This window comes from Trachemys scripta, chromosome 3 (assembly GCF_013100865.1).
Source record: "Trachemys scripta elegans isolate TJP31775 chromosome 3, CAS_Tse_1.0, whole genome shotgun sequence".
NCBI classification, from domain to species: domain Eukaryota; kingdom Metazoa; phylum Chordata; order Testudines; family Emydidae; genus Trachemys; species Trachemys scripta.
The window spans coordinates 58,653,906-58,677,076 of NC_048300.1; the positions used below are offsets into that span (position 1 = coordinate 58,653,906).

Consider the following 23,171-nt stretch of genomic DNA (forward strand, 5'->3'; position numbering starts at 1 on the left):
TTTCATAATCATTACTATATTCAGATTACATGGTAAATGAGATCAAGAACAGCGATTCTTTAAAAAGGGGGGTAGTAGATGCTTGTAGTCTACAGAAACTGGAAGGAACTCTATTAAAGTCATATTTCAGGGTTAGAAAGTATTACCATGGCAACTAAATTGTGTGTCTATGAAAACAGAAGGGCTGTTGAAACTCATATGCATTGGAAATGCAGAAGGTTAAACCTTTAGGAACCTGTTTTGTGCTTGTGATTTACTGCAGATTTAATTTATTTGTCTCCTTCAAATGATTGTTTATAAACTGAGAAGCACTTGACTCCCAGATATAAATATTTAGCAAGAAATTCTAACGAATATTACAAGCTTAGAAATATTTTCATAGTAATCAGCCATTGCAACAAAAGACCTGTAAACATTTTGAATTTTTTTTAAAGAAGAAAATGAGTTTATTTGTATCTTTTAATTTTGTATTTCCTATCCAAAATCTATCATTTATGAAGTTTATCTAATAAAAAGTTAAGTCTCACACATGTGGCAGATAATAATATACTTGAAACAGATAGCTGATGCAGAACATAAAACATCCCTTTAGCCAGTTTCTCATATGCTGTTTTCTACTTGGACTGAAGATGTCTTTCACATTTTCCTCTCTGGTTGATCCTTATCAATAACAAAAAAAAGTTATCCCACGAGGAGCCGAAATGTGGTAAATTGTATATTTAACATGGCAAACACAATACAAGTGCCTTTCTATTTAGCGGCTAAAATTGTTTTTAGTAATGAAAGCGCTGCAGTATCAAAATCAGCTGAGTAGCTGAAACTCTCTTCTAGCAATCCTTGAACTGGAGGTTTTAATGATATTATAGTTCCATATTTGGCTGATAACCCTATAGATTTTTTCTACAGGTCTCCCAAAGGGAAAGAAGGGACAACCCACAAGTACATAATTTGTAACAGTGTATATGGTATTTGCCTGCATCTTAATTTCTTTCTCATGTTAAAATAAATAGGCTTATTTTATACCTCTGTAAACATATATTAACTATTTGTCCCTCTTTAATAATAGTAATAGGCACATATATGGTGCTTTTCATCTTCAAAGTACCTTCTAACATTAAAGGTTCTTGTATTAATTTGTTAATGTTTTCTCTGTATTTCATCATCCCAAACACCTATTATATTTCCAATTATCCCATGCAATTTTTGCTAATTATCATTTTCTTCCCTTACTGCTAATCTTCTATGCTTTCCTGATCCTGCAATGAAGTCATAACTCTAAATAACTGATGATATAAGCACAAAACAAGTGTGCAGGATTATGGCTTCTCTGCAGGATCCAGCAAAGGGACCTGGCTAGCTGCAAGAAAACCTATTCAAACACAAATAAATGCATTAACAGAAAGGGAGATTACAGAAACTGTAGGTAATTGTCTTTCCATAAAAATATTCTGTTTATTAAAGCTTGCCCATTAAATCTTTCTTTAAGAGTGTTGTTACCTTGTGCTTGAATATTTTCTGACCCACAGCTGGTTTTCTAGCAAACTGCAGATACTATATGGACATATTACAGTCTGGTATCTGTGTGTCATGAACTGCCTTTAATGTATTCAAGAAGGGGATACGTTCTTGTAAGGTGCATAATTATTAAGTATTTTCTCAGCTCCTTGTGTGTACACAGTTATTTACTGTACTTTGTTCAGGAAACAAAAATCCTTCCCCAGAAAGCTGACAGATTGAGAATATAGAACCATAGAATTATGGGGCTGCTCAGGATCTTGAGAGGTTTGCTAATCCAGCCCCCTGCACTGAGGTAGAACCAAGTATATCTAGAACATCACTGACAGTTTTGTCTAACCAGTTCCTAAAAACCTCCCTTGGAAGCCTAGTCCAGTGCTTAACTATCTTTATAGTTAGAAAACTTTTTCTAATATTTAACCTAAATCTCGCTTGCTGCAGCTTAAGCCCATTACTTGTCCTACCCTTGGTGGACACGGAGAGCAATTAATCACCATCCCCTTTATAACAGCCCTTAACATATTTGAAGACTGTTATCTGGTCTCCCACCAGTCATTTCCTCTCAAGACTAAACATGCCAAGTTTTTTAATCTGAGCAGCAGCAATGTAATACTGGCATAAAGGCAGTACAAATAATCACAGAGGTAGCATATGACACTTTTAGCTGTTTTGAAAAAAAGTATTGTTGCCTCTTTTGGCCTGAATGGTTAGCCAATATTTGGGGCCTTGCACGTTTGTTCCATTAGGAGAAGAAATTGATGATACAAGTCGGTTATTTCTTTGGTGGAATCCTGTTTATTTACTAAGAGTGTACCCAAATCTTGTTTTCCTGAACACAGTAGAAACAAACAGCAGGTAAAAAGCAACAGAGGGTCCTGTGGCACCTTTAAGACTAACAGTACTACTTGCATCTGAAGAAGTGAGGTTCTTACCCACGAAATCTTATGCTCCCCAATACTTCTGTTAGTCTTAAAGGTGCCACAGGACCCTCTGTTGCTTTTTACAGATTCAGACTAACACGGCTACCCCTCTGATACTAAACAGCAGGTAGCCTCCCTTCTCAGAAATTCCAAAGCCTGCCTTTCCAGCAAGTTCCATGCCCAAGGAGATATTTGTCTCTGCTCCCTCTCAAAGCTCACAACTACTTCTCTCACTGTGTGCTGGTATTTTTTCTCCTGTCTTTTTACTTCTCTCACACATATCTTGCCAAATAATCCCCTAGTCTCTACAATTGCAATCATGGAACCCTTTAGTAGGGTTAGCTTCTGATCAGGCCATAACATAGGACCCATTGCCTTGAGTGGCAGCTTCTACTGTTTCCAGCTATGTCACTACATAAATGGGCTTAATTGCTCTTTTTATGGATCCTGACAGAAGGGTGCTTAGCATATCTATCAGCTTTAACTAGGTCTGTGATTGTCTGTAGATCAAAAACCTGTTTGGTGGCAGCCATTAACACCTTCCAGCATAACTATATTTACAATATATATTTCTTGAGCTAGAGGACAAGATATAGCTGCCCGATGCCATTTGCTGAGGGCATGGCTACACTTGCAGATGTAGAGCACTTTGAGTTAAACCAGCCTTCATAGAGCGCAGTAGGGAAAGTGCTGCAGTCTGTCCACACTGACAGCTTCAAGCGCACTGGCATGGCCACATTTGCGGCACTTGCAGCGGCATTGGGAGTGGTGCATTATGGGCAGCTATCCCAGCATGCAAGTGACTGCACTGTGCTTTTCAAATGGGGGGAGGGGTGGAGTGTGACAGGGAGTGTGTTGTGTGTATGTGGGAGTAGAGAGAGGGAGTTTTTGGGAGGCTGAGAACATGTCAGCATGCTGTCTTGTAAGTTCAGACAGCAGCAGACCTCCTCCTCCCCCCGTGCCTCTCTCTCTCACTCACAGTATTCCACACTAATGGTTGCTTTGTCTTGGGGCAGATAAACAGAAACGGAGTTTTCAGAGGGCATATCCATATTCATGCTGCGATTCAAAACAAAGACAAGAGTGGCCACTTGACTTAAGGGGATTATGGGACATTCTGGAGGCCGATCAGAGCACAGTAATGCAACACCCTGTTCACACTGGCGCCACAGCACTCCAGCGGGGGCGTAGCAAACGTTATTACACTCCCCGAGGTGGAGTACCAGCAGCGCTGTAGCCGCGGAGTCAGAGCGCTCTACGTGCCTTGCCAGTGTGGACGGGTAGTGCGCTCGGGGCTCCTTTATTGCACTGTAACTCGCAAGTGTAGCCAAGCCCTAAGACACCCAATAGTGAATGTTGCATGTACCTGTATGAGAATATCAAGGATACTGAATGTGATAGGCAACACGGTTACTCTATGCCCGAGGCTAGGAAAGAGGACACTTGGATTCTAGGCCAGGCTTTGACCTGGTTTTGTTGTATGGACTAGGACAAATCACTTAATATGTGTGTGCCTCAGTTCCCCCACCTCTAACATGGAAATATTTACCTGCATTTTAAATGCACTTTATAAGGTGCAGTGTGTTATCAAATTTGTAATCTAAATAAACACTACCTGGTTAAGTGAATAATAGGGGAAGCTGTGGGCTTCTGGAAATGTTGATATAAGAGAAACAAGTGTTTAATGCCCCTGATATTGCAGGGAATGAGCTTCAAGGACCTTCAATTCACTCAGCATTTCTCTCTCAGCCCACAGGGCAAGATTTACTAATGAAAGCTAATGTAACATTTTATTCTAATATGGGAAGCCCCAGTAGCATCAGCAGCTTTGCCCACGACTGATGTAGTCCTGTGGTGTACACAACTCTGCCTTCTGTAGTTAGACATTCTCCTTTCAGCCATCCCATATTCATCACAGCAAAGCACAGCGTCTCTACAGAAGTTTACCCTAGTAGCTTGCCTGGCATACGTTTGAAGGATTAGTACATGTGGCATGAAAAGTGGCCCTTGTGCCCAGTGTGCACTGGTGAATATTCATGCAAGTGTCTGGCAGGCTTTTGCTTTTTTTCTCTGAAAAGGCAGCTCTTGCAGAATAAATTCCAAACAGGGTGTATATTTCTTCTCTCTTTGTTCTTAAAAAAAAAGTGTGGCAGCAAAGACCGAACTCTTATTTTGCATCTTCACAAATCCCAAAGGAGGAAGTGTCTATTTTTATCATTCATGTTAAGTCTCTTTGGGAGTGGCTTAAATTAATACACTGTTTGTTAATGATAACCCAAAGCCAGATCCTCTTTCGAGCAGTTTAACCTGGGCCAAGCACTGCTGAGATGAGAGCAACTCATCTCCTCACAAAAAAAGAGATCTGTCCATTTAGTCGTTTGCACTGAATACACACCACTTGTGTTTTAATTAGAGCATTTAGCGGTTAGAATAATTATAATTACCAGTGTGCTATTGGAAATATTTGAATTTTAAACTCCTAATCATAGCTTTGAAGACCTGGCACAAGGAAACTCCATTGGCCCAATAATGAAAGAATTCAATTGAAAAACATAATTAACTAATTTTTTACAGCCTTTTTAAAAGAAAACAATTTACATATGTTTTTGCCTTTTTCCCTCTTTATAATCCTTCAGAAGATTTAGCCTACGATTAGAAATTGTTAAATAGATTCAGTATCTGTTGTTTATAAGTACTTGTCACATCTAGGATTCAACCCTTACATTGTCAGACTTTTAACAAGAAAGTCTGCTACAGTCTGTCTTGCCTTGAGCAGCCAAATGACCTTAACAGCTGTAGAAAAGTAGGATGGGTGAGGATCTGAGGAAGCAGAATTTCTAATAGCTGAATCTTTCTTCTGACCAAGTCCTGAAAAGATGCCTCTGGGAATTTGACAGAATCAGCTCTGAATTTTTAATTTTCAGATAGACAGCACTAATGAGAGCTAAAAGGCTTCTTTTGGAAGCCTTTTATTTTAGCTTCTTAAATTATTATTTATTAATAATATTAACTGCCTGAGATTGAATTGAGAGATTCTGAATCATAGAATCATAGAATATCAGAGTTGGAAGGGACCTCAAGAGGTCATCTAGTCCAACCCCCTGCTCAAAGCAGGACCAATTCCCAGCTAAATCATCCCAGCCAGGGCTTTGTCAAGCCGGGCCTTAAAAACCTCCAAGGAAGGAGACTCCACCACCTCCCTAGGTAACGCATTCCAGTGTTTCACCACCCTCCTAGTGAAATAGTTTTTCCTGATATCCAACCTGGACCTCCCCCACTGCAACTTGAGACCATTGCTCCTTGTTCTGTCATCTGCCACCACTGAGAACAGCCGAGCTCCATCCTCTTTGGAACCCCCCTTCAGGTAGTTGAAGGCTGCTATCAAATCCCCCCTCATTCTTCTCTTCTGGAGACTAAACAATCCCAGTTCTCTTAGCCTCTCCTCATAAGTCATGTGCTCCAGACCCCTAATCATTTTTGTTGCCCTCCGCTGGACTCTTTCCAATTTTTCCACATCCTTCTTGTAGTGTGGGGCCCAAAACTGGACACAGTATTCCAGATGAGGCCTCACCAATGTCGAATAAAGGGGAACGATCACGTTCCTCGATCTGCTGGCAATGCCCCTACTTATACAGCCCAAAATGCCGTTAGCCTTCTTGGCAACAAGAGCACACTGTTGACTCATATCCAGCTTCTCGTCCACTGTGACCCCTAGGTCCTTTTCAGCAGAACTGCTACCTAGCCATTCGGTCCCTAGTCTGTAGCAGTGCATGGGATTCTTCCGTCCTAAGTGCAGGACTCTGCACTTGTCCTTGTTGAACCTCATCAGGTTTTTTTCTGCCCAATCCTCTAATTTGTCTAGGTCCCTCTGTATCCGATCCCTACCCTCTAGTGTATCTACCACGCCTCCTAGTTTAGTGTCATCTGCAAACTTGCTGAGAGTGCAGTCCACACCATCCTCCAGATCATTAATAAAGATATTAAACAAAACCGGCCCCAGGACCGACCCTTGGGGCACTCCACTTGAAACCGGCTGCCAACTAGACATGGAGCCATTGATCACTACCCGTTGAGCCCGACGATCTAGCCAGCTTTCTATCCACCTTACAGTCCATTCATCCAGCCCATACTTCTTTAACTTGGTGGCAAGAATACTGTGGGAGACCGTATCAAAAGCTTTGCTAAAGTCAAGAAATAACACATCCACTGCTTTCCCCTCATCCACAGAGCCAGTTATCTCATCATAGAAGGCAATTAGGTTAGTCAGGCACGACTTCCCCTTCGTGAATCCATGCTGACTGTTCCTGATCACTTTCCTCTCCTCTAAATGTTTCATAATTGATTCCTTGAGGACCTGCTCCATAATTTTTCCAGGGACTGAGGTGAGGCTGACTGGCCTGTAGTTCTCCGGATCCTCCTTCTTCCCTTTTTTAAAGATGGGCACTACATTAGCCTTTTTCCAGTCATCTGGGACCTCCCCCGATCGCCATGAGTTTTCAAAAATAATGGCTAATGGCTCTGCAATCTCACCCGCCAACTCCTTTAGCACCCTCGGATGCAGCGCATCCGGCCCCATGGACTTGTGCACGTCCAGTTTTTCTAAATAGTCCCGAACCACTTCTTTCTCCACAGAGGGCTGGTCACCTTCTCCCCATGCTGTACTGCCCAGTGCAGCAATCTGGGAGCTGACCTTGTGCGTGAAGACAGAGGCAAAAAAATCATTGAGTACATTAGCTTTTTCCACATCCTCTGTCACTAGGTTGCCTCCCTCATTCAGTAAGGGGCCCACACTTTCCTTGATTTTCTTCTTGTTGCTAACATACCTGAAGAAACCTTTCTTGTTACTCTTAACATCTCTTGCTAACTGCAACTCCAAGTGTGATTTGGCCTTCCTGATTTCGCTCCTGCACGCCTGAGCAATATTTTTATACTCCTCCCTGGTCATTTGTCCAATCTTCCACTTCTTATAAGCCTCTTTTTTGCATTTAAGATCAGCAAGGATTTCACTGTTTAGCCAAGCTGGTCGCCTGCCATATTTACTATTCTTTCTACACATCGGGATGGTTTGTTCCTGCAACCTCAATAAGGATTCTTTAAAATACAGCCAGCTCTCCTGGACCCCTTTGCCCTTCATGTTATTCTCCCAGGGGATCCTGCCCATCTGTTCCCTGAGGGAGTCAAAGTCTGCTTTTCTGAAGTCCAGGGTCCATATTCTGCTGCTCTCCTTTCTTCCTTGTGTCAGGATCCTGAACTCGACCATCTCATGGTCACTGCCTCCCAGGTTCCCATCCACTTTTGCTTCCCCTACTAGTTCTTCCCTGTTTGTGAGCAGCAGGTCAAGAAAAGCTTTGCCCCTAGTTGGTTCCTCCAGCACTTGCACCAGGAAATTGTCCCCTACGCTTTCCAAAAATTTCCTGGATTGCCTGTGCACCGCTGTATTGCTCTCCCAGCAGATATCAGGGTGATTAAAGTCTCTTTATAAAATCTGTTTGTCCAGCCTACCTGAGCCCAAATTTTTTGAGATTCAGAAATAGGAAATACAATGCTAAATCTAAAGTTTTGCCAGGTTCTGATTTGCACAGGATCATGGAAGTACAAGGCCTTAGCACCATTCTTGGGTACGGGATTAGACCCATATATTCCTAGTAAATTAATTCCTAAAGCAAGTGAGGTTCAGCTATGGACAGCATTTTCCCATAAGGAAAAGGGCTCCATGTTCAGCTCCCATCTAGGTCATTTTCACCTCTCTACCAGCAGCGTTGTTTAACTCTGAAGAGTGGAATAATTTTTGAACAATATTTGTCACAGCAGAGGTAGCAGCTGAAAGCAAGAAAGATTGCCTCACTGGGGAGAAGTGAAATTATATGAGACTTAAGCACTCTGGTAAGAGATCCTTAAAGACACACAAGCTTGATAGTTTGCTACTGGAAAAGTATTTAAATGTGACCAAGTTTATTTTCTTTTAGAATCTAACTGGCTCAACTTGGATGTTTCTTGATATTTTCAGTGATAGGCAACAATCCCTACCCACTGTAGTTTGAAAAGGGTTTGCTGTGCATAGTTGAGGAAAGAACCCTGACTAGCCCCTTTTGTTAATTGTGCTAACTAGATTCCACAGTTTTCTTTTTACTTGTGTGTATAGCTCTACTTATAGTGATTTAGATAGTCAATGTAGTTCTAGCTATTTTGATTGGTTAGTTGTGCTCTGATTACTGGGGTGCGAACAGATCCCATTGGATTCCATAGCAATCAGCAGGTGCAATCAAAATATACCAAGTGTTCGTTACAGTTACGGCTTGTCTGCACTTACACCAGTGCAGCTGTGACACTATAGTGCTTAGTGAAGACACTAACTGTGCCAACAGGAGAACTTCTCCCTTCGGTATAGGTACCTCACCTCCCAGAGAGGCAGTAGCTATGTTAACAGGAGAAGCGGTCTCATCAACATAGCACTGTCTACACCAGGGATTATGTCAGTATAACTGTGTTGCTCAGGAGTATGGATTTTCCACATAGTTATACCGACATAAGTTCCTACTGTGCATCAAGCCTTAGTGTTAGCAACATTTGCTGACAAGAATCTGCTGGCCAAATTATCACAAAGGCTGAAATATTTACACGAGTGTATTGCACAAATTCGGGCATGTTGCATAAACAATATGGAGCAGGCATTTTCTATAAGCTTTTAAAGGGCACCCAGTTCAGTGAATGAGCAAACGACTTCAATCTTTGTAACTCTTAATCTGATAGAAAATAAATCCCTTAAGGAAATGAATAGAAGATTAGAAAAAAAAAAAAAAAAACATTCAGCACAACATAGTTTGACATAACATGCATAATGCAGGCTTTCCAATTAGAATGTTACAATTTAAAAACTTGGTTCACAGACTGATGAGAGAGCAATTATTTTGAAGAAGGGGAAGTGCAGTTTGTTGAGTTTGTCTACAGTCACTCCTAATTCAAACGGCAAAGATAAGAGTTTTGAAAACATATTTGCTATTGAGTTTGTATCAAAATAACAGCAAAGAAAGCAATTAGTTGTAAACCAAACCCCTGTTAATTAATGGTATGTAGCCAGCCCAGGCATTTATGTAAGATATAAACAAAATCACATCTAATAATCAATTTTTAAAAATGCTTCACTGCTTCTAAAGAATTCCACCACCCCCAAGCCTCTGGCCTGATCTACACTTAAAATTTAGGTTAACATAGTTACAGTACTTGGGGTGTGGGGGAAAAAAAGCACACTCCAAGGGCCATAGCTATGCCGATCTAACCCCCAGTGCAGATGCAGGTAGGTCAATGAAAGAATGCTTTCATCAATCTCAGTTCCTTTTTTTGGGGAGGTAGTGTTCCTACAGCAATGGAAAAACCCTTTCCATCACTGTACCTGCATCTACACTACAGAGTTATGTTGACATTGCTACAGCACCATAGCTATGGTGTTCTAGTCCCTGTAGCATAGACTCAGCCTCAGAACTGGGAAAATTTTGTCTGGACTATTAGGGGAAGGAAAACCCTTGACCCCTTCAAGGATTGCACACACACCCTCTGCTCCTCTGGGCTTGAAGAGGGAAGGAGGTGGAGCTCTGTGGTTCATTGGTTGGACAAGGGTTCAGTATAAGCCTACTGACTCCCATGCACCCACAGGGAAAGTGTATAAACCTTTCCTCCTGTCTGAGGGTACCATTTTAGAAGTGTGTGTGTGTGGTGGGGTCCTACTCCACACACCTCTCCCGCCTCCCCGCCTCTTCCCCCCCCCCAGCATTATGGTAGGACTGTGCTTGTGGACCTTGTTGTGGACATCATGCTAGTTGCCTTTTTAGTGCTGGGAAAGAATTTATCTCATTGCCAGATTGGGTTGAGATGGATGTGGTTTCATCTTCCTGTCAGCAGCCCAGGGACTCTGTGGGTAGGTTAGATTGTAAAATTCTTTTTTTTTTTCATAGGTGCCCAGTGCAGGTAAGTGTTGAGCAGGGGTTCAGTTACCTAAAAAACCAGAACTAGAAGAGAAATAGGGGAAGCCATCTCTCATAAAGAAGGTGGGAAATGAGGATGGGGCTTCTAATGTTTGGTACAGTGAGGAGATGACCCTCTCTTTCCCACTCCTTTAAACCTCATATTGGGAGGGAAGGGCAGTGGAGTCCCAGAAATGGTGCTGAGACAGGTTAACGGAAGCTGACAACAGCCCTACAGCAGATGGAACAGAGGAGTAGGGGCTGAAAGCCACCTCCCTCCAGGTGGCAGAGGTTACAATGGAAGGATGACCTGCACTGGACAAGCTATTGCTGGATAGTTACCAGATGTGTCTCACTTGATAGAGTTGGAGCTTAGTTAAACCATATTCCTGGTGCCTTGTTTTCCTGCAGTGTCCAGGACACCAAGATAAGGCGAAAGGAGCTCCTTAACAATGCATTTAATGTGTTTCCTGAAGGACAGCACACTCATTGGGTAGTGTGAGTAGAAGAAAGGATCCTTCTTAAGAGCTGACCTGACCCGAATAGGCCAGTTTTACTTTTTCTTTTTTTGCCAATTTGATCCAAGGCTCCTCATTTTATGAAGCACAGAGATGAGGAATTCCCATTTCATATGCAGGCCTTGAGTTCTCTGTTAGTGAGTAATCCTTGTGTGTTTTCCACAATAAGAGAATATGTGCAAGAGGACAGTATTCCACAAAATCAGGGTCTGCTTTATTTTTCTTCTGGCCCTTGAGCTGTGCTTTCTGTATACAGCCACATTATCCAAACAGATCTTCAAGTCAGTGATACACTGGCAGTTTCACTTGGCAATTGAAATAGAGTATATATAGATTTGTCAATAAATTAAAAATAAACTGGATGAATGTTGTAGAATGACTATAGGGAATATATTATAGATTTTTGTTGGAGTTAACATAAAGTAGTGTAAATAGTTGGGACTTGGAGGAACACCCAAAATAATGTATGAAAGGAAAAGGGTATCAACAGGGAACACTGAGCATTAGAGGCACATCGTAGAACAAACAATTTAGCTAAATAAGGATTAAAGAGAAGATAGAAAAAACTGAAAAAAAATAATGAGCAGCTTGGTTTAGTGGTAATTTTACTGATCACTTCTGTATTCTATTTATCCCTGTCCAGGTTACTTCTCTGGGACTGCGATGATCGGAGCTATAGTTACTACATTGAGGTTTCCACTAATCAGCAGCAATGGACCATGGTGGCTGATCGAACAAAAGTTTCCTGCAAGTGAGTTTAATTTTTTCCACTTATTTGCCCAAGGGAGAAACTAAGAAAACTATTCTCCCATTGATCTGTGTGAGATTTACATGGTTACCTCTCACTAACACTGTTTGGAATTATACCATTGTAACTTGCAAATAACTGAGACTAGACCCCTACAAATGTGATTTTGGGGAGTGGAGACTTCAAGTGTACCTCAAGAGCCATCCTTTCAAACCAAAACCAACTTTTGAGGATGTTGCCGATCAAGCCAGTTCCACATTTTTCCACACTGGTTTGCCAATGTAATATTTATTAGCAAACAAAAACAATGTTTAGTTAAAGTTAAGGTTGCAGTAGGACACACCCTATCTACCCAAAACCTGACAAGCATGGTGTCACAACCTGGCCCAGGCTACCTTTCTGGATGGACACCAATCTGTTGTAATGGGTCCCAAATTCTGGGCCCTTATGTTTCTAAGAGCCCTTTATCAGGGTAGTGACTGATCACTGTTCTAGCTCTGGGTCTCTCCAGCACACTCCCACATACAGACCCAGTGTCTGACAATACTCCCAAGCTCCCACTTGATTAGATGCTTTCCCCGCAGTCCTTCAGGCTGTGGGAGTTCTGATTTCTGAGTTAGCTCTTCAGGTACAGGAAAGCAAGGAACAAAGGCCTAGCAAAAGAATTTCTTAACCACTTGCTTCTTAATAAAGTACATGCTAGAGAGTTACAGATCTTTGAAAAACAACAAAATCCTGAGCACACTCCCCTAGCCTGACCTTACACCCTCCTATAAGTCTGAGGCTTGGTCTGCATCCTTAGGCTTGGCAACTCTTTCTGCTCTCCTTAGCCCAGTGATCTTGCCTGTCATGGTGGTCTGGCCTCTGGCTTAGAAAAACACCCCTTTAAAACAGCCTGTATCCTCCGTTTACCCATGTGCTTCTTCCTAGGAAAGTTTCAGGCTCCATGTCCCCCATCAGCTTCTGGGCTGAGAGTCATTCAGATTCAAGGGTCCTACCCATAGAAAACCCAGTAGGGAATAGTCATTCAATGTTGTTGGCCCTTGATTGTTCTGTCATAGCTTCTCAGACACAGGTCTCAAGCCCCTGTGTTGCTTGGAGGGCCACACAGCCTAGCAGGTAGTGCCATTGGCCCTCCAGCCCCTTGCATCTCTTTCAGGATAGTAGAGGTGCCTGGTTCCTGACCCTAATCTGAACCCTCCTGGTTTCCACCCACATCTGGGCAACAAATCTTAAAGTGGTGTGGTAGGGGGATCCAGACCCAGGCCCTCCCACTCCAGTGAGTCCCAGACCAGGATCCTCCCTGCAGCAAGTCTAAGTCCACTGCCCTCGACTACTTCCTGCCTGTATGTCCCTTCAGTTTGGGGAATGGCCCCTAGAGTCCAAACAGTCAATCAGTTAACAAAAGAGACCAAAGGAGCAGGGCTCCGCAGGACCTCAAAGGGAGTGGTGGTTGGAGAAGGCACTATCTGTGTGCCCTCTCAGGCAGTCTTTTGTCTGGCTTCCCAGAGGAGTCATCTCTCCTGAAGCTCATCCCATCACCATTTGCGTGGGCTTCTCAGATCCTTTCAACCCACTTCTCCAGTAGGAGCATGCTCAGCAGGCCTGGAGGAGCAAGTCTATTGGACCCAGTATTGCCTTTTAACCCCTTCAGGCCCATTGTGGGGTTTGTAAACTCCATTACATCTGGCTACAAAATGGATACACAAAGGAGGATATGGTACAGAGTAGAGCCTCTGAACCAAAATGAGATACACAAAACAAAATGAAGTTTACAAGTTGACAGCTATATCCACAATCTGTCACACATGGAAATAAGAAAGGGATAGACTGGTACATTCCTTTCTACCTTATTGCCTACACACTGTCAATAATACACTCTAATGTTCCGTAGGCTTTCATTTCTAGCTGCAACGGATACACATACTCAATACCCAGCTTAATCAAACTTGCCCTATAATGCAAAACCTTAATAGTGACTTCATATGTTTTTATAACAATTATATCAACAGATCAGCACATCTGACTTTCCCATAATCCATGCATTTGGGAAATTATTTTGCCTTAATGTCGCTCCAGTCACTGTTATGGTTCTTAATTACAACACCTGTTTGAAAGTGGCCTTTTTACTGTGTGAATCACATGCAACCATACCATCCTGCCACATAGATCAGCAGTAGGGTTTGAACTCCTTGACCTGCACATCCTTATCTTAGGCTCTTAGGGTATGTCTACACTACGGGATTAATCCGAATTTATATAATTCGAATTTTGGAAACAGATTGTATAAAGTCGAATGAATGCGGCCACACTAAGCACATTAATTCAGCGGTGTGCGTCCATGTACCATGGCCAGCATCGATTTCCGGAGCGTTGCATTGTGGGTAGTTATCCCATAGCTATCCCATAATTCCCGCAGTCTCCTCCGCCCATTGGAATTCTGGGTTGAGATCCCAGTGCCTGTTGGGGCAAAAAACATTGTCGCAGGTGGTTCTGGGTACAGGCTCATCCCTCCCTCCATCAAAGCAACGGCAGACAACCATTTCGCGCCTTTTTTCCTGGGTGAACACTGCAGACTCCATACCACGGCAAGCATGGAGCCCGCTCAGCTCAAGACAGCAGTCATGAACATTGTAAACACCTTGCGCGTTCTTGTGCAGTTTATGCTGAGCCAGGACCAGAAAAACGAGAAGAGGAGGAGGCGGCAACGTCAGCGCAGCGACAAGAGTGATGAGGACATGGACATGGACACAGAATTCTCTCAAACTGCGGGCCCCGGTGCTTTGGATATCATGTTGTTAATGGAGCAGATTCTCTCCGTGGAACGCCGATTCTGGGCCCGGGAAACAAGCACAGACTGGTGGGACCGCATAGTGTTGCAGGTGTGGGACGATTCCCAGTGGCTGTGAAACTTTCGCATGCGTAAGGGCACTTTCAAGGAACTTTGTGACTTGCTTTCCCCTGCCCTGAAGCACCAGAATACCAAGATGAGAGCAGCCCTCACAGTAGAGAAGCGAGTGGCGATAGCCCTGCGGAAGCTTGCAACGCCAGACAGCTACCGGTCAATCGGGAATCAATTTGGAGTGGGCAAATCTACTGTGGGGGCTGCTGTGATGCAAGTAGCCAAAGCAATCACTGAGCTGCTGCTACGAAAGGTAGTGACTCTGGGAAATGTGCAGGTCATAGTGGATGGCTTTGCTGCAATGGGATTCCCTAACTGTGGTGGGGTGATAGATGGAACCCATATCCCTATGTTGGCACCGGAGCACCAGGGTACCCAGTACATAAACCGCAAGGAGTACTTTTCAATGGTGCTGCAAGCACTTGTGGATCACAAGGGACGTTTCACCAACATCAACGTGGGCTGGCCGGGGAGGGTTCATGACGCTCGCATCTTCAGGAACACTAATCTGTTTAAACGGCTGCAGCAAGGGACTTACTTCCTGGACCAGAAAATAACCGTTTGGGATGTTGAAATGCCAATAGTTATCCTTGGGGACCCAGCCTACCCCTTAATGCCATGGCTCGTGAAGCCATAAACAGGCAGCCTAGACAGGAGTCAGGAGTTGTTCAACTACAGGCTGAGCAAGTGCAGAATGGTGGTAGAATGTGCATTTGGCCGTTTAAAAGGTCGCTGGCGATCGTTACTGACTCGCTCAGACTTCAGCCAAACCAATATCCCCATTGTTATTGCTGCTTGCTGTGTGCTCCAGAATCTCTGTGAAAGTAAGGGGGAGACCTTTATGGCGGGGTGGGAGGCTGAGGCAAATCGCCTGGCTGCTGATTATGCGCAGCCAGACACCAGGGCGATTAGAAGAGCACACCAGGAAGCGCTGTGCATCAGAGAAGCTTTGAAAACCAGTTTCATGACTGGCCAGGCTACAGTGTGAAATTTCTGTTTGTTTCTCCTTCATGAAAACCCGCCCCCTTTATTGACTCATTCTCTGTAAGGAACCCATCCTCCCCCTTCGATCACAGCTTGCTTTCAAAGGAAATAAAGTCACTATCGTTTAAAAATCATTTATTCTTTAGTAACTGATTATAAAAAGAGGGAGAGAACCCGGGTGGGGTTTGGGAAGAGGATCGGCGGGAAGGAGAAAGCTACTAAAAAAAGGTAAAAAAATGACAGCCTTTTGCTTGGGCTGTCCACTGGGGAGGAATGGGAGGGTGTACGGAGCCTCCCCCCACTGCGTTCTTACACGTCTGGGTGAGGAGGCTATGGAACATGGTGAGGGGGGGTTATACAGGGTCTGTAGCGGCACTCTGTTATCCTGCTGCCGTTCCTGAAGCTCCACCAGACGCCGGAGCATGTCTGTTTGCTCACGCAGCATCCCCAGCGTTGCATCTTGCTTCTCTGATCTTCCTGCCGCCACCTCTCATCTCAAGCGTCTCTCCTCTTTTCACATTGGTCCCTCCTGTCCTCACGTTGGTCCCTCCTGTCCTCACGTTCACTGGCTTCTTTCCTATACTTTGAAACCGTGTCCTTCCACTCATTCAGATGAGCTCTTTCACTGCGGGTGGATTCCATGATTTCCGCGAACATCTCGTCTCGCGTCTTCTTTTTCCAACGCCTTATCTGAGATAGCCTTCGGGACGGAGGAGGGAGGCTTGAAAAATTTGCAGCTGCTGGAGGGAGGGAAAAAAGGAGAGAATTTTTTCAAAAGATACATTTTGCAGAACAATGCTTATATTCTTTCACGGTGACCAACACTATTCACATTACATAGCACATGTGATTTCTGTGCAAGGTCGCATTTTGCCTCTTAATATTGAGTGCCCGTGGCTTTGCTGCTAGAGATCACCGACGCAGGTCCGGGCAACAGAATTCGGTTTGCATACGGCCATGGTAAGCCATTGTCTTTCGGCTTCTGCGCCCTCCTTTCCCACATACCAAGCAAAGCCCATTGAGTGCTGCAGTTTTCCTGTTAACCTTCAGCAGCAGAAAACAAACTAACCCCCCCCCCTCCAATTCTCTGGACGATCGTTTTATCCCTCCCCCCACCGCGTGACTGGTATCAGGGAAGATCCCTGCTAGCCAAATGCGAAAAGCTCAGGGCCAATTCCCGCCCCCTCCTCCCCCTCCCGCGCTTGGCTAACTGCAGGGAAGGATTTCTTTTGAGCCACAGGCAAACAGCCCAGTAGGAACGGCCACCTCTGTCCCCTTAATTAAATTCCCGTATTTCAACAAGGTTACCATGAGCGATATCACTCTCCTGAGCATTACACAGCGAGATAAAGAACGGATGTTGCTTGAATGCCAGCAAACACCAGGACCATACTCTGCCAGGCTTTGTCATGCAATGATACCAGATTACTTGCTGCAAGCATGGCGTGGTCAAGTGTCCTACCATGGAGGACGGAATAAGGCTGCACTGCCCAGAAACCTTGTGGCAAGGCTTTTGGAGTACCTCCAGGAGAGCTTCATGGAGATGTCCCTGAAGGATTTCCGCTCCATCCCCAGACACGTTAACAGACTTTTCCAGTAGCTGTACTGGCCGCGAATGCATCCCAAGTCCTCAGGGCACAGTAATCATTAAAAACGCTTGCTTTTAAAACAAGTTTTATATTTTAAAAGGTAAACTCACCTGAGGTCCCTTCCATGGGGTCATGGTCTTGGGTACTGGGTTGGGAGGGTACTTCAGTCAGGCTCAGAAAAAGATCCTGGCTGTTGGGGAGAACGGAGTGCTGTGTGCTCTCCGCAAGCTCCTCCTCCTCCTCCTCCTCTTCCCCGTCTGCAGAATCCTCAGGTGTGGCTGATGAGATTACCCCCGCCTCGGAATCCACAGTCAGAGGTTGGGTAGTGGTGGTGGCCCCCCCTAGAATTGCATGCAGCTCAGCGAAGGAGCAGCATGTCTGCGGCTCTGACCCGGAGCGACCGTTTGCCTCCTTTGTTTTTTGATAGGCTTGTCTGAGCTCCTTGACTTTCACGCGGCACTGATTTAAGTCCCTATTGTGGCCTCTCTCCATCATGCCCTTGGAGATTTTTTCAAAAGTTTTAGCATTTTGTCTTTTCGAATGAAGTTCTGCTAGCACTGAATCCTCTCCCCATATAGCGATCAGATCCAGTACCTCCCGTACAGTCCATGCTGGTGCTCTCTTTTGATTATCGGCCTGCATGGTTACCTGTGGTGATGAGCTCTCTGTGGTCACCTATGCTCGCCACGTTGGGCAAACAGGAAATGAAATTCAAAAGTTCGCGGGGCTTTTCCTGTCTACCTGGCCAGTGCATCCGAGTTCAGATTGCTGTCCAGAGCGGTCACAATGGTGCACTGTGGGATAGCTCCCGAAGGCCAATACCATCGAATTGCGGCCACACTAAGCCTAATTCGAAATGACAATATCGATTTTGGCGCTACTCCGCTCGTCTGGGTGTAGTACAGAAATCGATTTTAAGAACCCTTTATTTCTAAATAAATGGCTTCATTGTGTGGACGGGTGCTGGGTTAATTTGATTTAACGCTGCTAAATCCAAATTAAAGTCATAGTGTAGACCAGGCCTTACTGTTTGAGCTACACAGGTAATTGCTAGACCCTTTCTAGACCTAACATGGTAGGGGGACTTGACACACACTTTTACAGTGAGTTACATAACTATTTACTAGTTAACAGAAGAATATTGGTGATCAGGAATTCTGGAGTCTATGCTTGGCTCTGGAATAGAGGATATGATTTATAATGTTTAGTGAAAGAATAACTAGAACTGGTATAGTCCCTCTAAAAGTCAGTGTAGTGTAGTGGATAAGATTGGTTACTGTCATTTTAAGAGACCTGGATTTTCTGCCTGCAGTGCTCTTGCATGTCTTTGCTAATTTATTTTTGAAAAAGGGTGTGGTAGGGAGATCAGCATCTCTTCCCTAACTGTCTTCTAGAATGGGGTTTATGGCTGTAGTCAGTAATAAGGGTAGTGAATTGCATGAGAAAATAAAATAGCATTTAGAAGAAATGAAATTTGAACTCCTGGTCTTCTCTTTTGTAGCTCAGGAAACTTTTTTTTCGGTTACAGGGATATTTAATGAAAGGGTGTGAGGGTGTGTCACACAGTGAGTGACAGCATTCATGCTACAGACTTGCATCTGAAGAAGTGAGGTTCTTACCCACGAAAGCTTATGCTCCCAATACTTCTGTTAGTCTTAAAGGTGCCACAGGACCCTCTCTTGCTTTTTACAGATTCAGACTAACACGGCTACCCCTCTGATGCTACAGCAAATTTGTCATCAAATTAAAATTTGGTAGATTGACCTTGGCTCACATATTTTCTGTGATAGGTAAAAGTGTATAAATGATATTTTTGGAATCAGCACATGAGGAGCAATATAGTGGCCAAAGGATGGGTCCCGGTGTGTATTGTTTCTTGTAAACCAGTGAAAAAATTGCCCAAAAGGGTGATTTTTGAACTCTTATTCTTTCTATATCAATTCATTTTTCATGAAACCACCATAAAAAATTAAAATAGTTCTCAAAGTTTATATTCTGTTATGGTTTTTGCCATTTCACTGCAATTTTTATTAAATAAAGATTGAAAATTCCTATTAAATCTGAACTCTGTAGCACATCTTTTACTATAGTGTAGCTACTGTTTTACCGAAATTACATTTTAAAAACTACATTGAAAGAATATTAAGGTTGCTAGGTCAAGCTCTTGCAACTTTAATTTTCTCCCCTTGTGTATATGCATTATGATCGTCTTTAATTACATGATCGCATACTGTTTTTCCATTTGTTTTTCTTAAATGATTAAAGTCTGTCCCTCTCCCAGGCCTGTGTCCTGCCCCTTGCTCCTCATTCCAGTTTTCACCTCTTGTACCCAGCCACTCCCCGTCAGTCTCATCCAATCCCCCCAGTTCTGCATCTGATTTCAGTCTCCTCCCCCCCAACCCATAACTCCCAGTTCCCTGCTGACTCTCAGTCCCAGTTTCCTTGCCTAGCCAGTCCCAGTCTCCCTATCCCCCCTCCCCCATTCCTTCTCCAGGTACCTCATCACAATCTACTCCCTCTGCTACCAGCCTATTGCTCCCAGGTAGGGTTGCCAACCCTCCAGGATTAATTAAAGATTATATCATGTGATGAAACCTCCAGGAATACATCCAACCAAATTGCCAACCTTACTCCCAGGCCTGGCTTTTGTCCCCTCTGCATTCATGATAGGCTGCATCATCCTCCATTATGCTTGGTCATCATCAGGGGAAGCATTGAGAGACTGAGAGCACAGAAGAAATAGTCTCTCTGCTCTCGTTCTCTGTGCCTGCCACGACGCAGCCCTACAGCAGCCAGAAAGAGCAATTGCAAGCAAAGAACTACTCAGCTCCTGCAGCCCTGTCCAAGAGCATGGCCAGCGCAAGCAGAATCTTCAGATATTTTAGCTACCATACTCTTAACAAAGTTTCTAGTGAACATGTTTGAAGTGAGGTTTTTAAAAAGTGTATAGCTTGGCCAAATTTGGATTTTTTTTTTAACATGGGAATAGCAAATGGCACTTCCGTGACGCCCCTCCCACCCAATTTCAAGCTCTAAGTCCAAAACATAGAAGTGCTAGAAGTTCTCAAAGAAATGGATTTATTGTTTTAACATGGGCTAAATTTTAACATGGGCTAAACAGTGTATTTTTCACTACTCTCATGCTGAGAAACTGCTAAACCTTTTTTGCTGAAAGTTTCCAAAAGAAATAATCAACCTGAAGCCGACACCTGGCATGGAAAATATCAGCCTGAACAATTTAAGTTTGGCAATGGTGTAATCAACTAAAAAAAGGTCATGTAATGGGAAGTGTTGGGCATTAAGTATAGACAGTTCTATCAGCTCCCCCGATAATGATCTGTGCTAAACAAATAAAGGTCTCTGCCCTGAAGCTCAGACTTACAAAAGCACAGTGGATACAAAAACAGTACAATCCAATGGAGTTAATAACGTTTAAAGGAACACCGTCAACTTGAAAAATCTCCTTTCTGTCTGAAATTTTTGTACCTACTATAGTTACAAATAACTTCTAACATCAATATACATGAAAAAAGCTAAATGTGGGGGAAGGGGCAATATATTTTCTGGGTTTTTTTTCCCGATTAATTTATTTTGTATTTGACTTTGTGTACAATCATGTTCACTATCTTTCCCGCATACTCAGTCATTTAGTCAGGTTCTCTTTTGCAAACAGTCACCGGAGAGCTGAAAAACCCTTGAATTATCTTTAAAGTAATTTTAAAAAAACAGTGGGATTTTTCAAAAGTACCTAGCTGACTTAGAAGCAGAAATGACTTCCATTGAAATGTGTGTGCCTAAGGCCTTGGCTACACTCGTGGATTCACAGCGAGTGTAGTCGCGCCGCCAGCTCTCCGAGGGGAATAGCTTGCAGTGCTGCGAGCGAGCATGCAGCAGGCGCTGATTACACTGGCGCTTTACAGCGCTGCACTCGCTGCGCTCAGGGGGGTGTTTTTTCACACCTCTGAGCGCAGCAAGTGCAGCGCTGTGAATTGCCAATGCAGCCAAGGCCTAAGTAACTTAGCTACTCCTGGAAATCCCACTTTGAGGGCATAGGTCTTAAGCTTAAAATACACAAGACTAAACATGCCCAGTTTCTTAACTTTTCCTCATAGGTCAGGTTTTCTAAATGTTTATTATCGTTTTTGTTGCTCTTCTCTGGACTCTCCAATTTGTCCACATCTTACTGAAAGTGTGGTGCCTAGAATTGGACACAGTACTCCAACTAAGGCCTCACTAGTGCCAAGTAGAGCAGAACAATTACATCCCATATCTTACATATGACACTTCTGTTAATACACCCCAGAAAGCTATTAGTATGTTAGTATTGTATTCAGAGAATTTCACTGAATTAGTTTATATCTGATAATTGCTAATAATTTCATTGAATGCAGAATAGTGTTTTTGAGAGAATACCCAGTCATTTAGTTATGCACTGAATAGTGACATGCTGTCCTCATTGAAAATTAATTTGGACAGGGTGTTAGTGTTTGATGAGGGAAAGAAATCTTAACAGAGAGAAGAAAATGAACTAGTCAATGGTGTACAAGTTAAAATGGTGTACGTTTGCACTCCTTTGTTAAGGAAAATAAGAGAGACTTGTCACCAGATGGGGGGTGTTGGGGCTGTGTATATTATTCCAGGGCCTGTTAGCAGATGACCATTAAGATATAGTACACACTGTCTATAACGCCTTTCATAATTATTAACCTTCGACTATAACAATCCTGGTCCCTGGATCCCAACTACAGTATTATAAACAAACAAATAAATAAATAACCAAAGGATGTTGCACATACCTGCACAATTTTTATCCAGTGCCATATATTCATGCTGTGCTTCCAAAACGGAAGTGTCATGAAAGTCACATTGTGCCTCTGAAACAAAAGTGTAACTAAAGTATGAGCCATGCCTCCAAAAGCGAAAATCAATTTCTCTTGCAATAAAGCTAGAAATTATTGATCATTTGAAAAAAGGAGAAATGCAGGCAGATCTCTGATGTGAATATGGTCTGTCAAAAAGCACAATTGAAACATTTAAAAAAAAACAGAAAAATCTCCAAGCATTTGTCCATAAAGTCGACATTGATGAAGGACTGTCACAAAAGAAATTAAGAAAATCTGATGCCGATGCACTAAATGAATCAGTCTTGTGGTTCTAGCAGTGCAGAAGTAATGATAATCCTGTATCTGGACTGATCATTTGCAAAAAAGCAAATCATAGAATATCTGTGTTGGAAGGGACCTCAGGAGGTCATCTAGTCCAACCCCCTGCTCAAAGCAGGACCTAATCCCCAACTAAATCATCCCAGCCAGGGCTTTGTCAAGCATGACCTTAAAAACCTCTAAGGAAGGAGATTCTACCACCTCCCTAGGTAACCCATTCCAGTGCTTCACCACCCTCCCAGTGAAATTTTTTTTCCTAATATCCAACCTAAACCTCCCCCACTGCAACTTGAGACCATTACTCCTTGTTCTTTCATCTGGTACCACTGAGAACAGTCTAGATCCCTCCTCTTTGGAACCCCCTTTAGGTAGTTGAAAGCAGCTATCAAATCCCACCTCATTCTTCTCTTCTGCAGACTAAATAATCCCAGTTCTCTCAGCCTCTCCTCATAAATCATGTCCTCCAGCCCCCTAATCATTTTTGTTGCCCTCCACTGGACTCTTTCCAATTTTTCCACATCCCTGTAGTGTGGGACCCAAAACTGGACACAGTACTCCAGATGAGGCCTCACCAATGCCGAAGAGAGGGGAATGATCACGTCCCTCAATCTGCTGGAAATGCTCCTACTTATACAGCCCAAAATGCCATTAGCCTTCTTGGCAACAAGGGCACACTGTTGACTCATATCCAGCTTCTCGTCCACTGTAACCCCTCGGTCCTTTTCTGCAGAACTGCTGCCTAGCCATTCGGTCCCTAGTTTGTAGCAGTGCTTGGGATTCTTCCTTCCTAAGTGCATGACTCTGCACTTGTCCTTGTTGAACCTCATCAGATTTCTTTTGGCCCAATCCTCTAATTTGTCTAGGTCCCTCTGTAT

General features: G+C 43.5%; 1 protein-coding gene across 1 annotated transcript in view; it reads left to right on the plus strand.

Moving 5' to 3' along the window:
• The window catches only part of BTBD9 (BTB domain containing 9), a 272,643-nt gene that overhangs the window by 179,096 nt on the left and 70,376 nt on the right, over positions 1-23,171 (plus strand). The window contains exon 9 of the mRNA XM_034764813.1: positions 11,555-11,662. Coding sequence (XP_034620704.1) covers positions 11,555-11,662 — 108 coding nt within the window. The remainder of the gene's footprint in view (positions 1-11,554; positions 11,663-23,171) is intronic.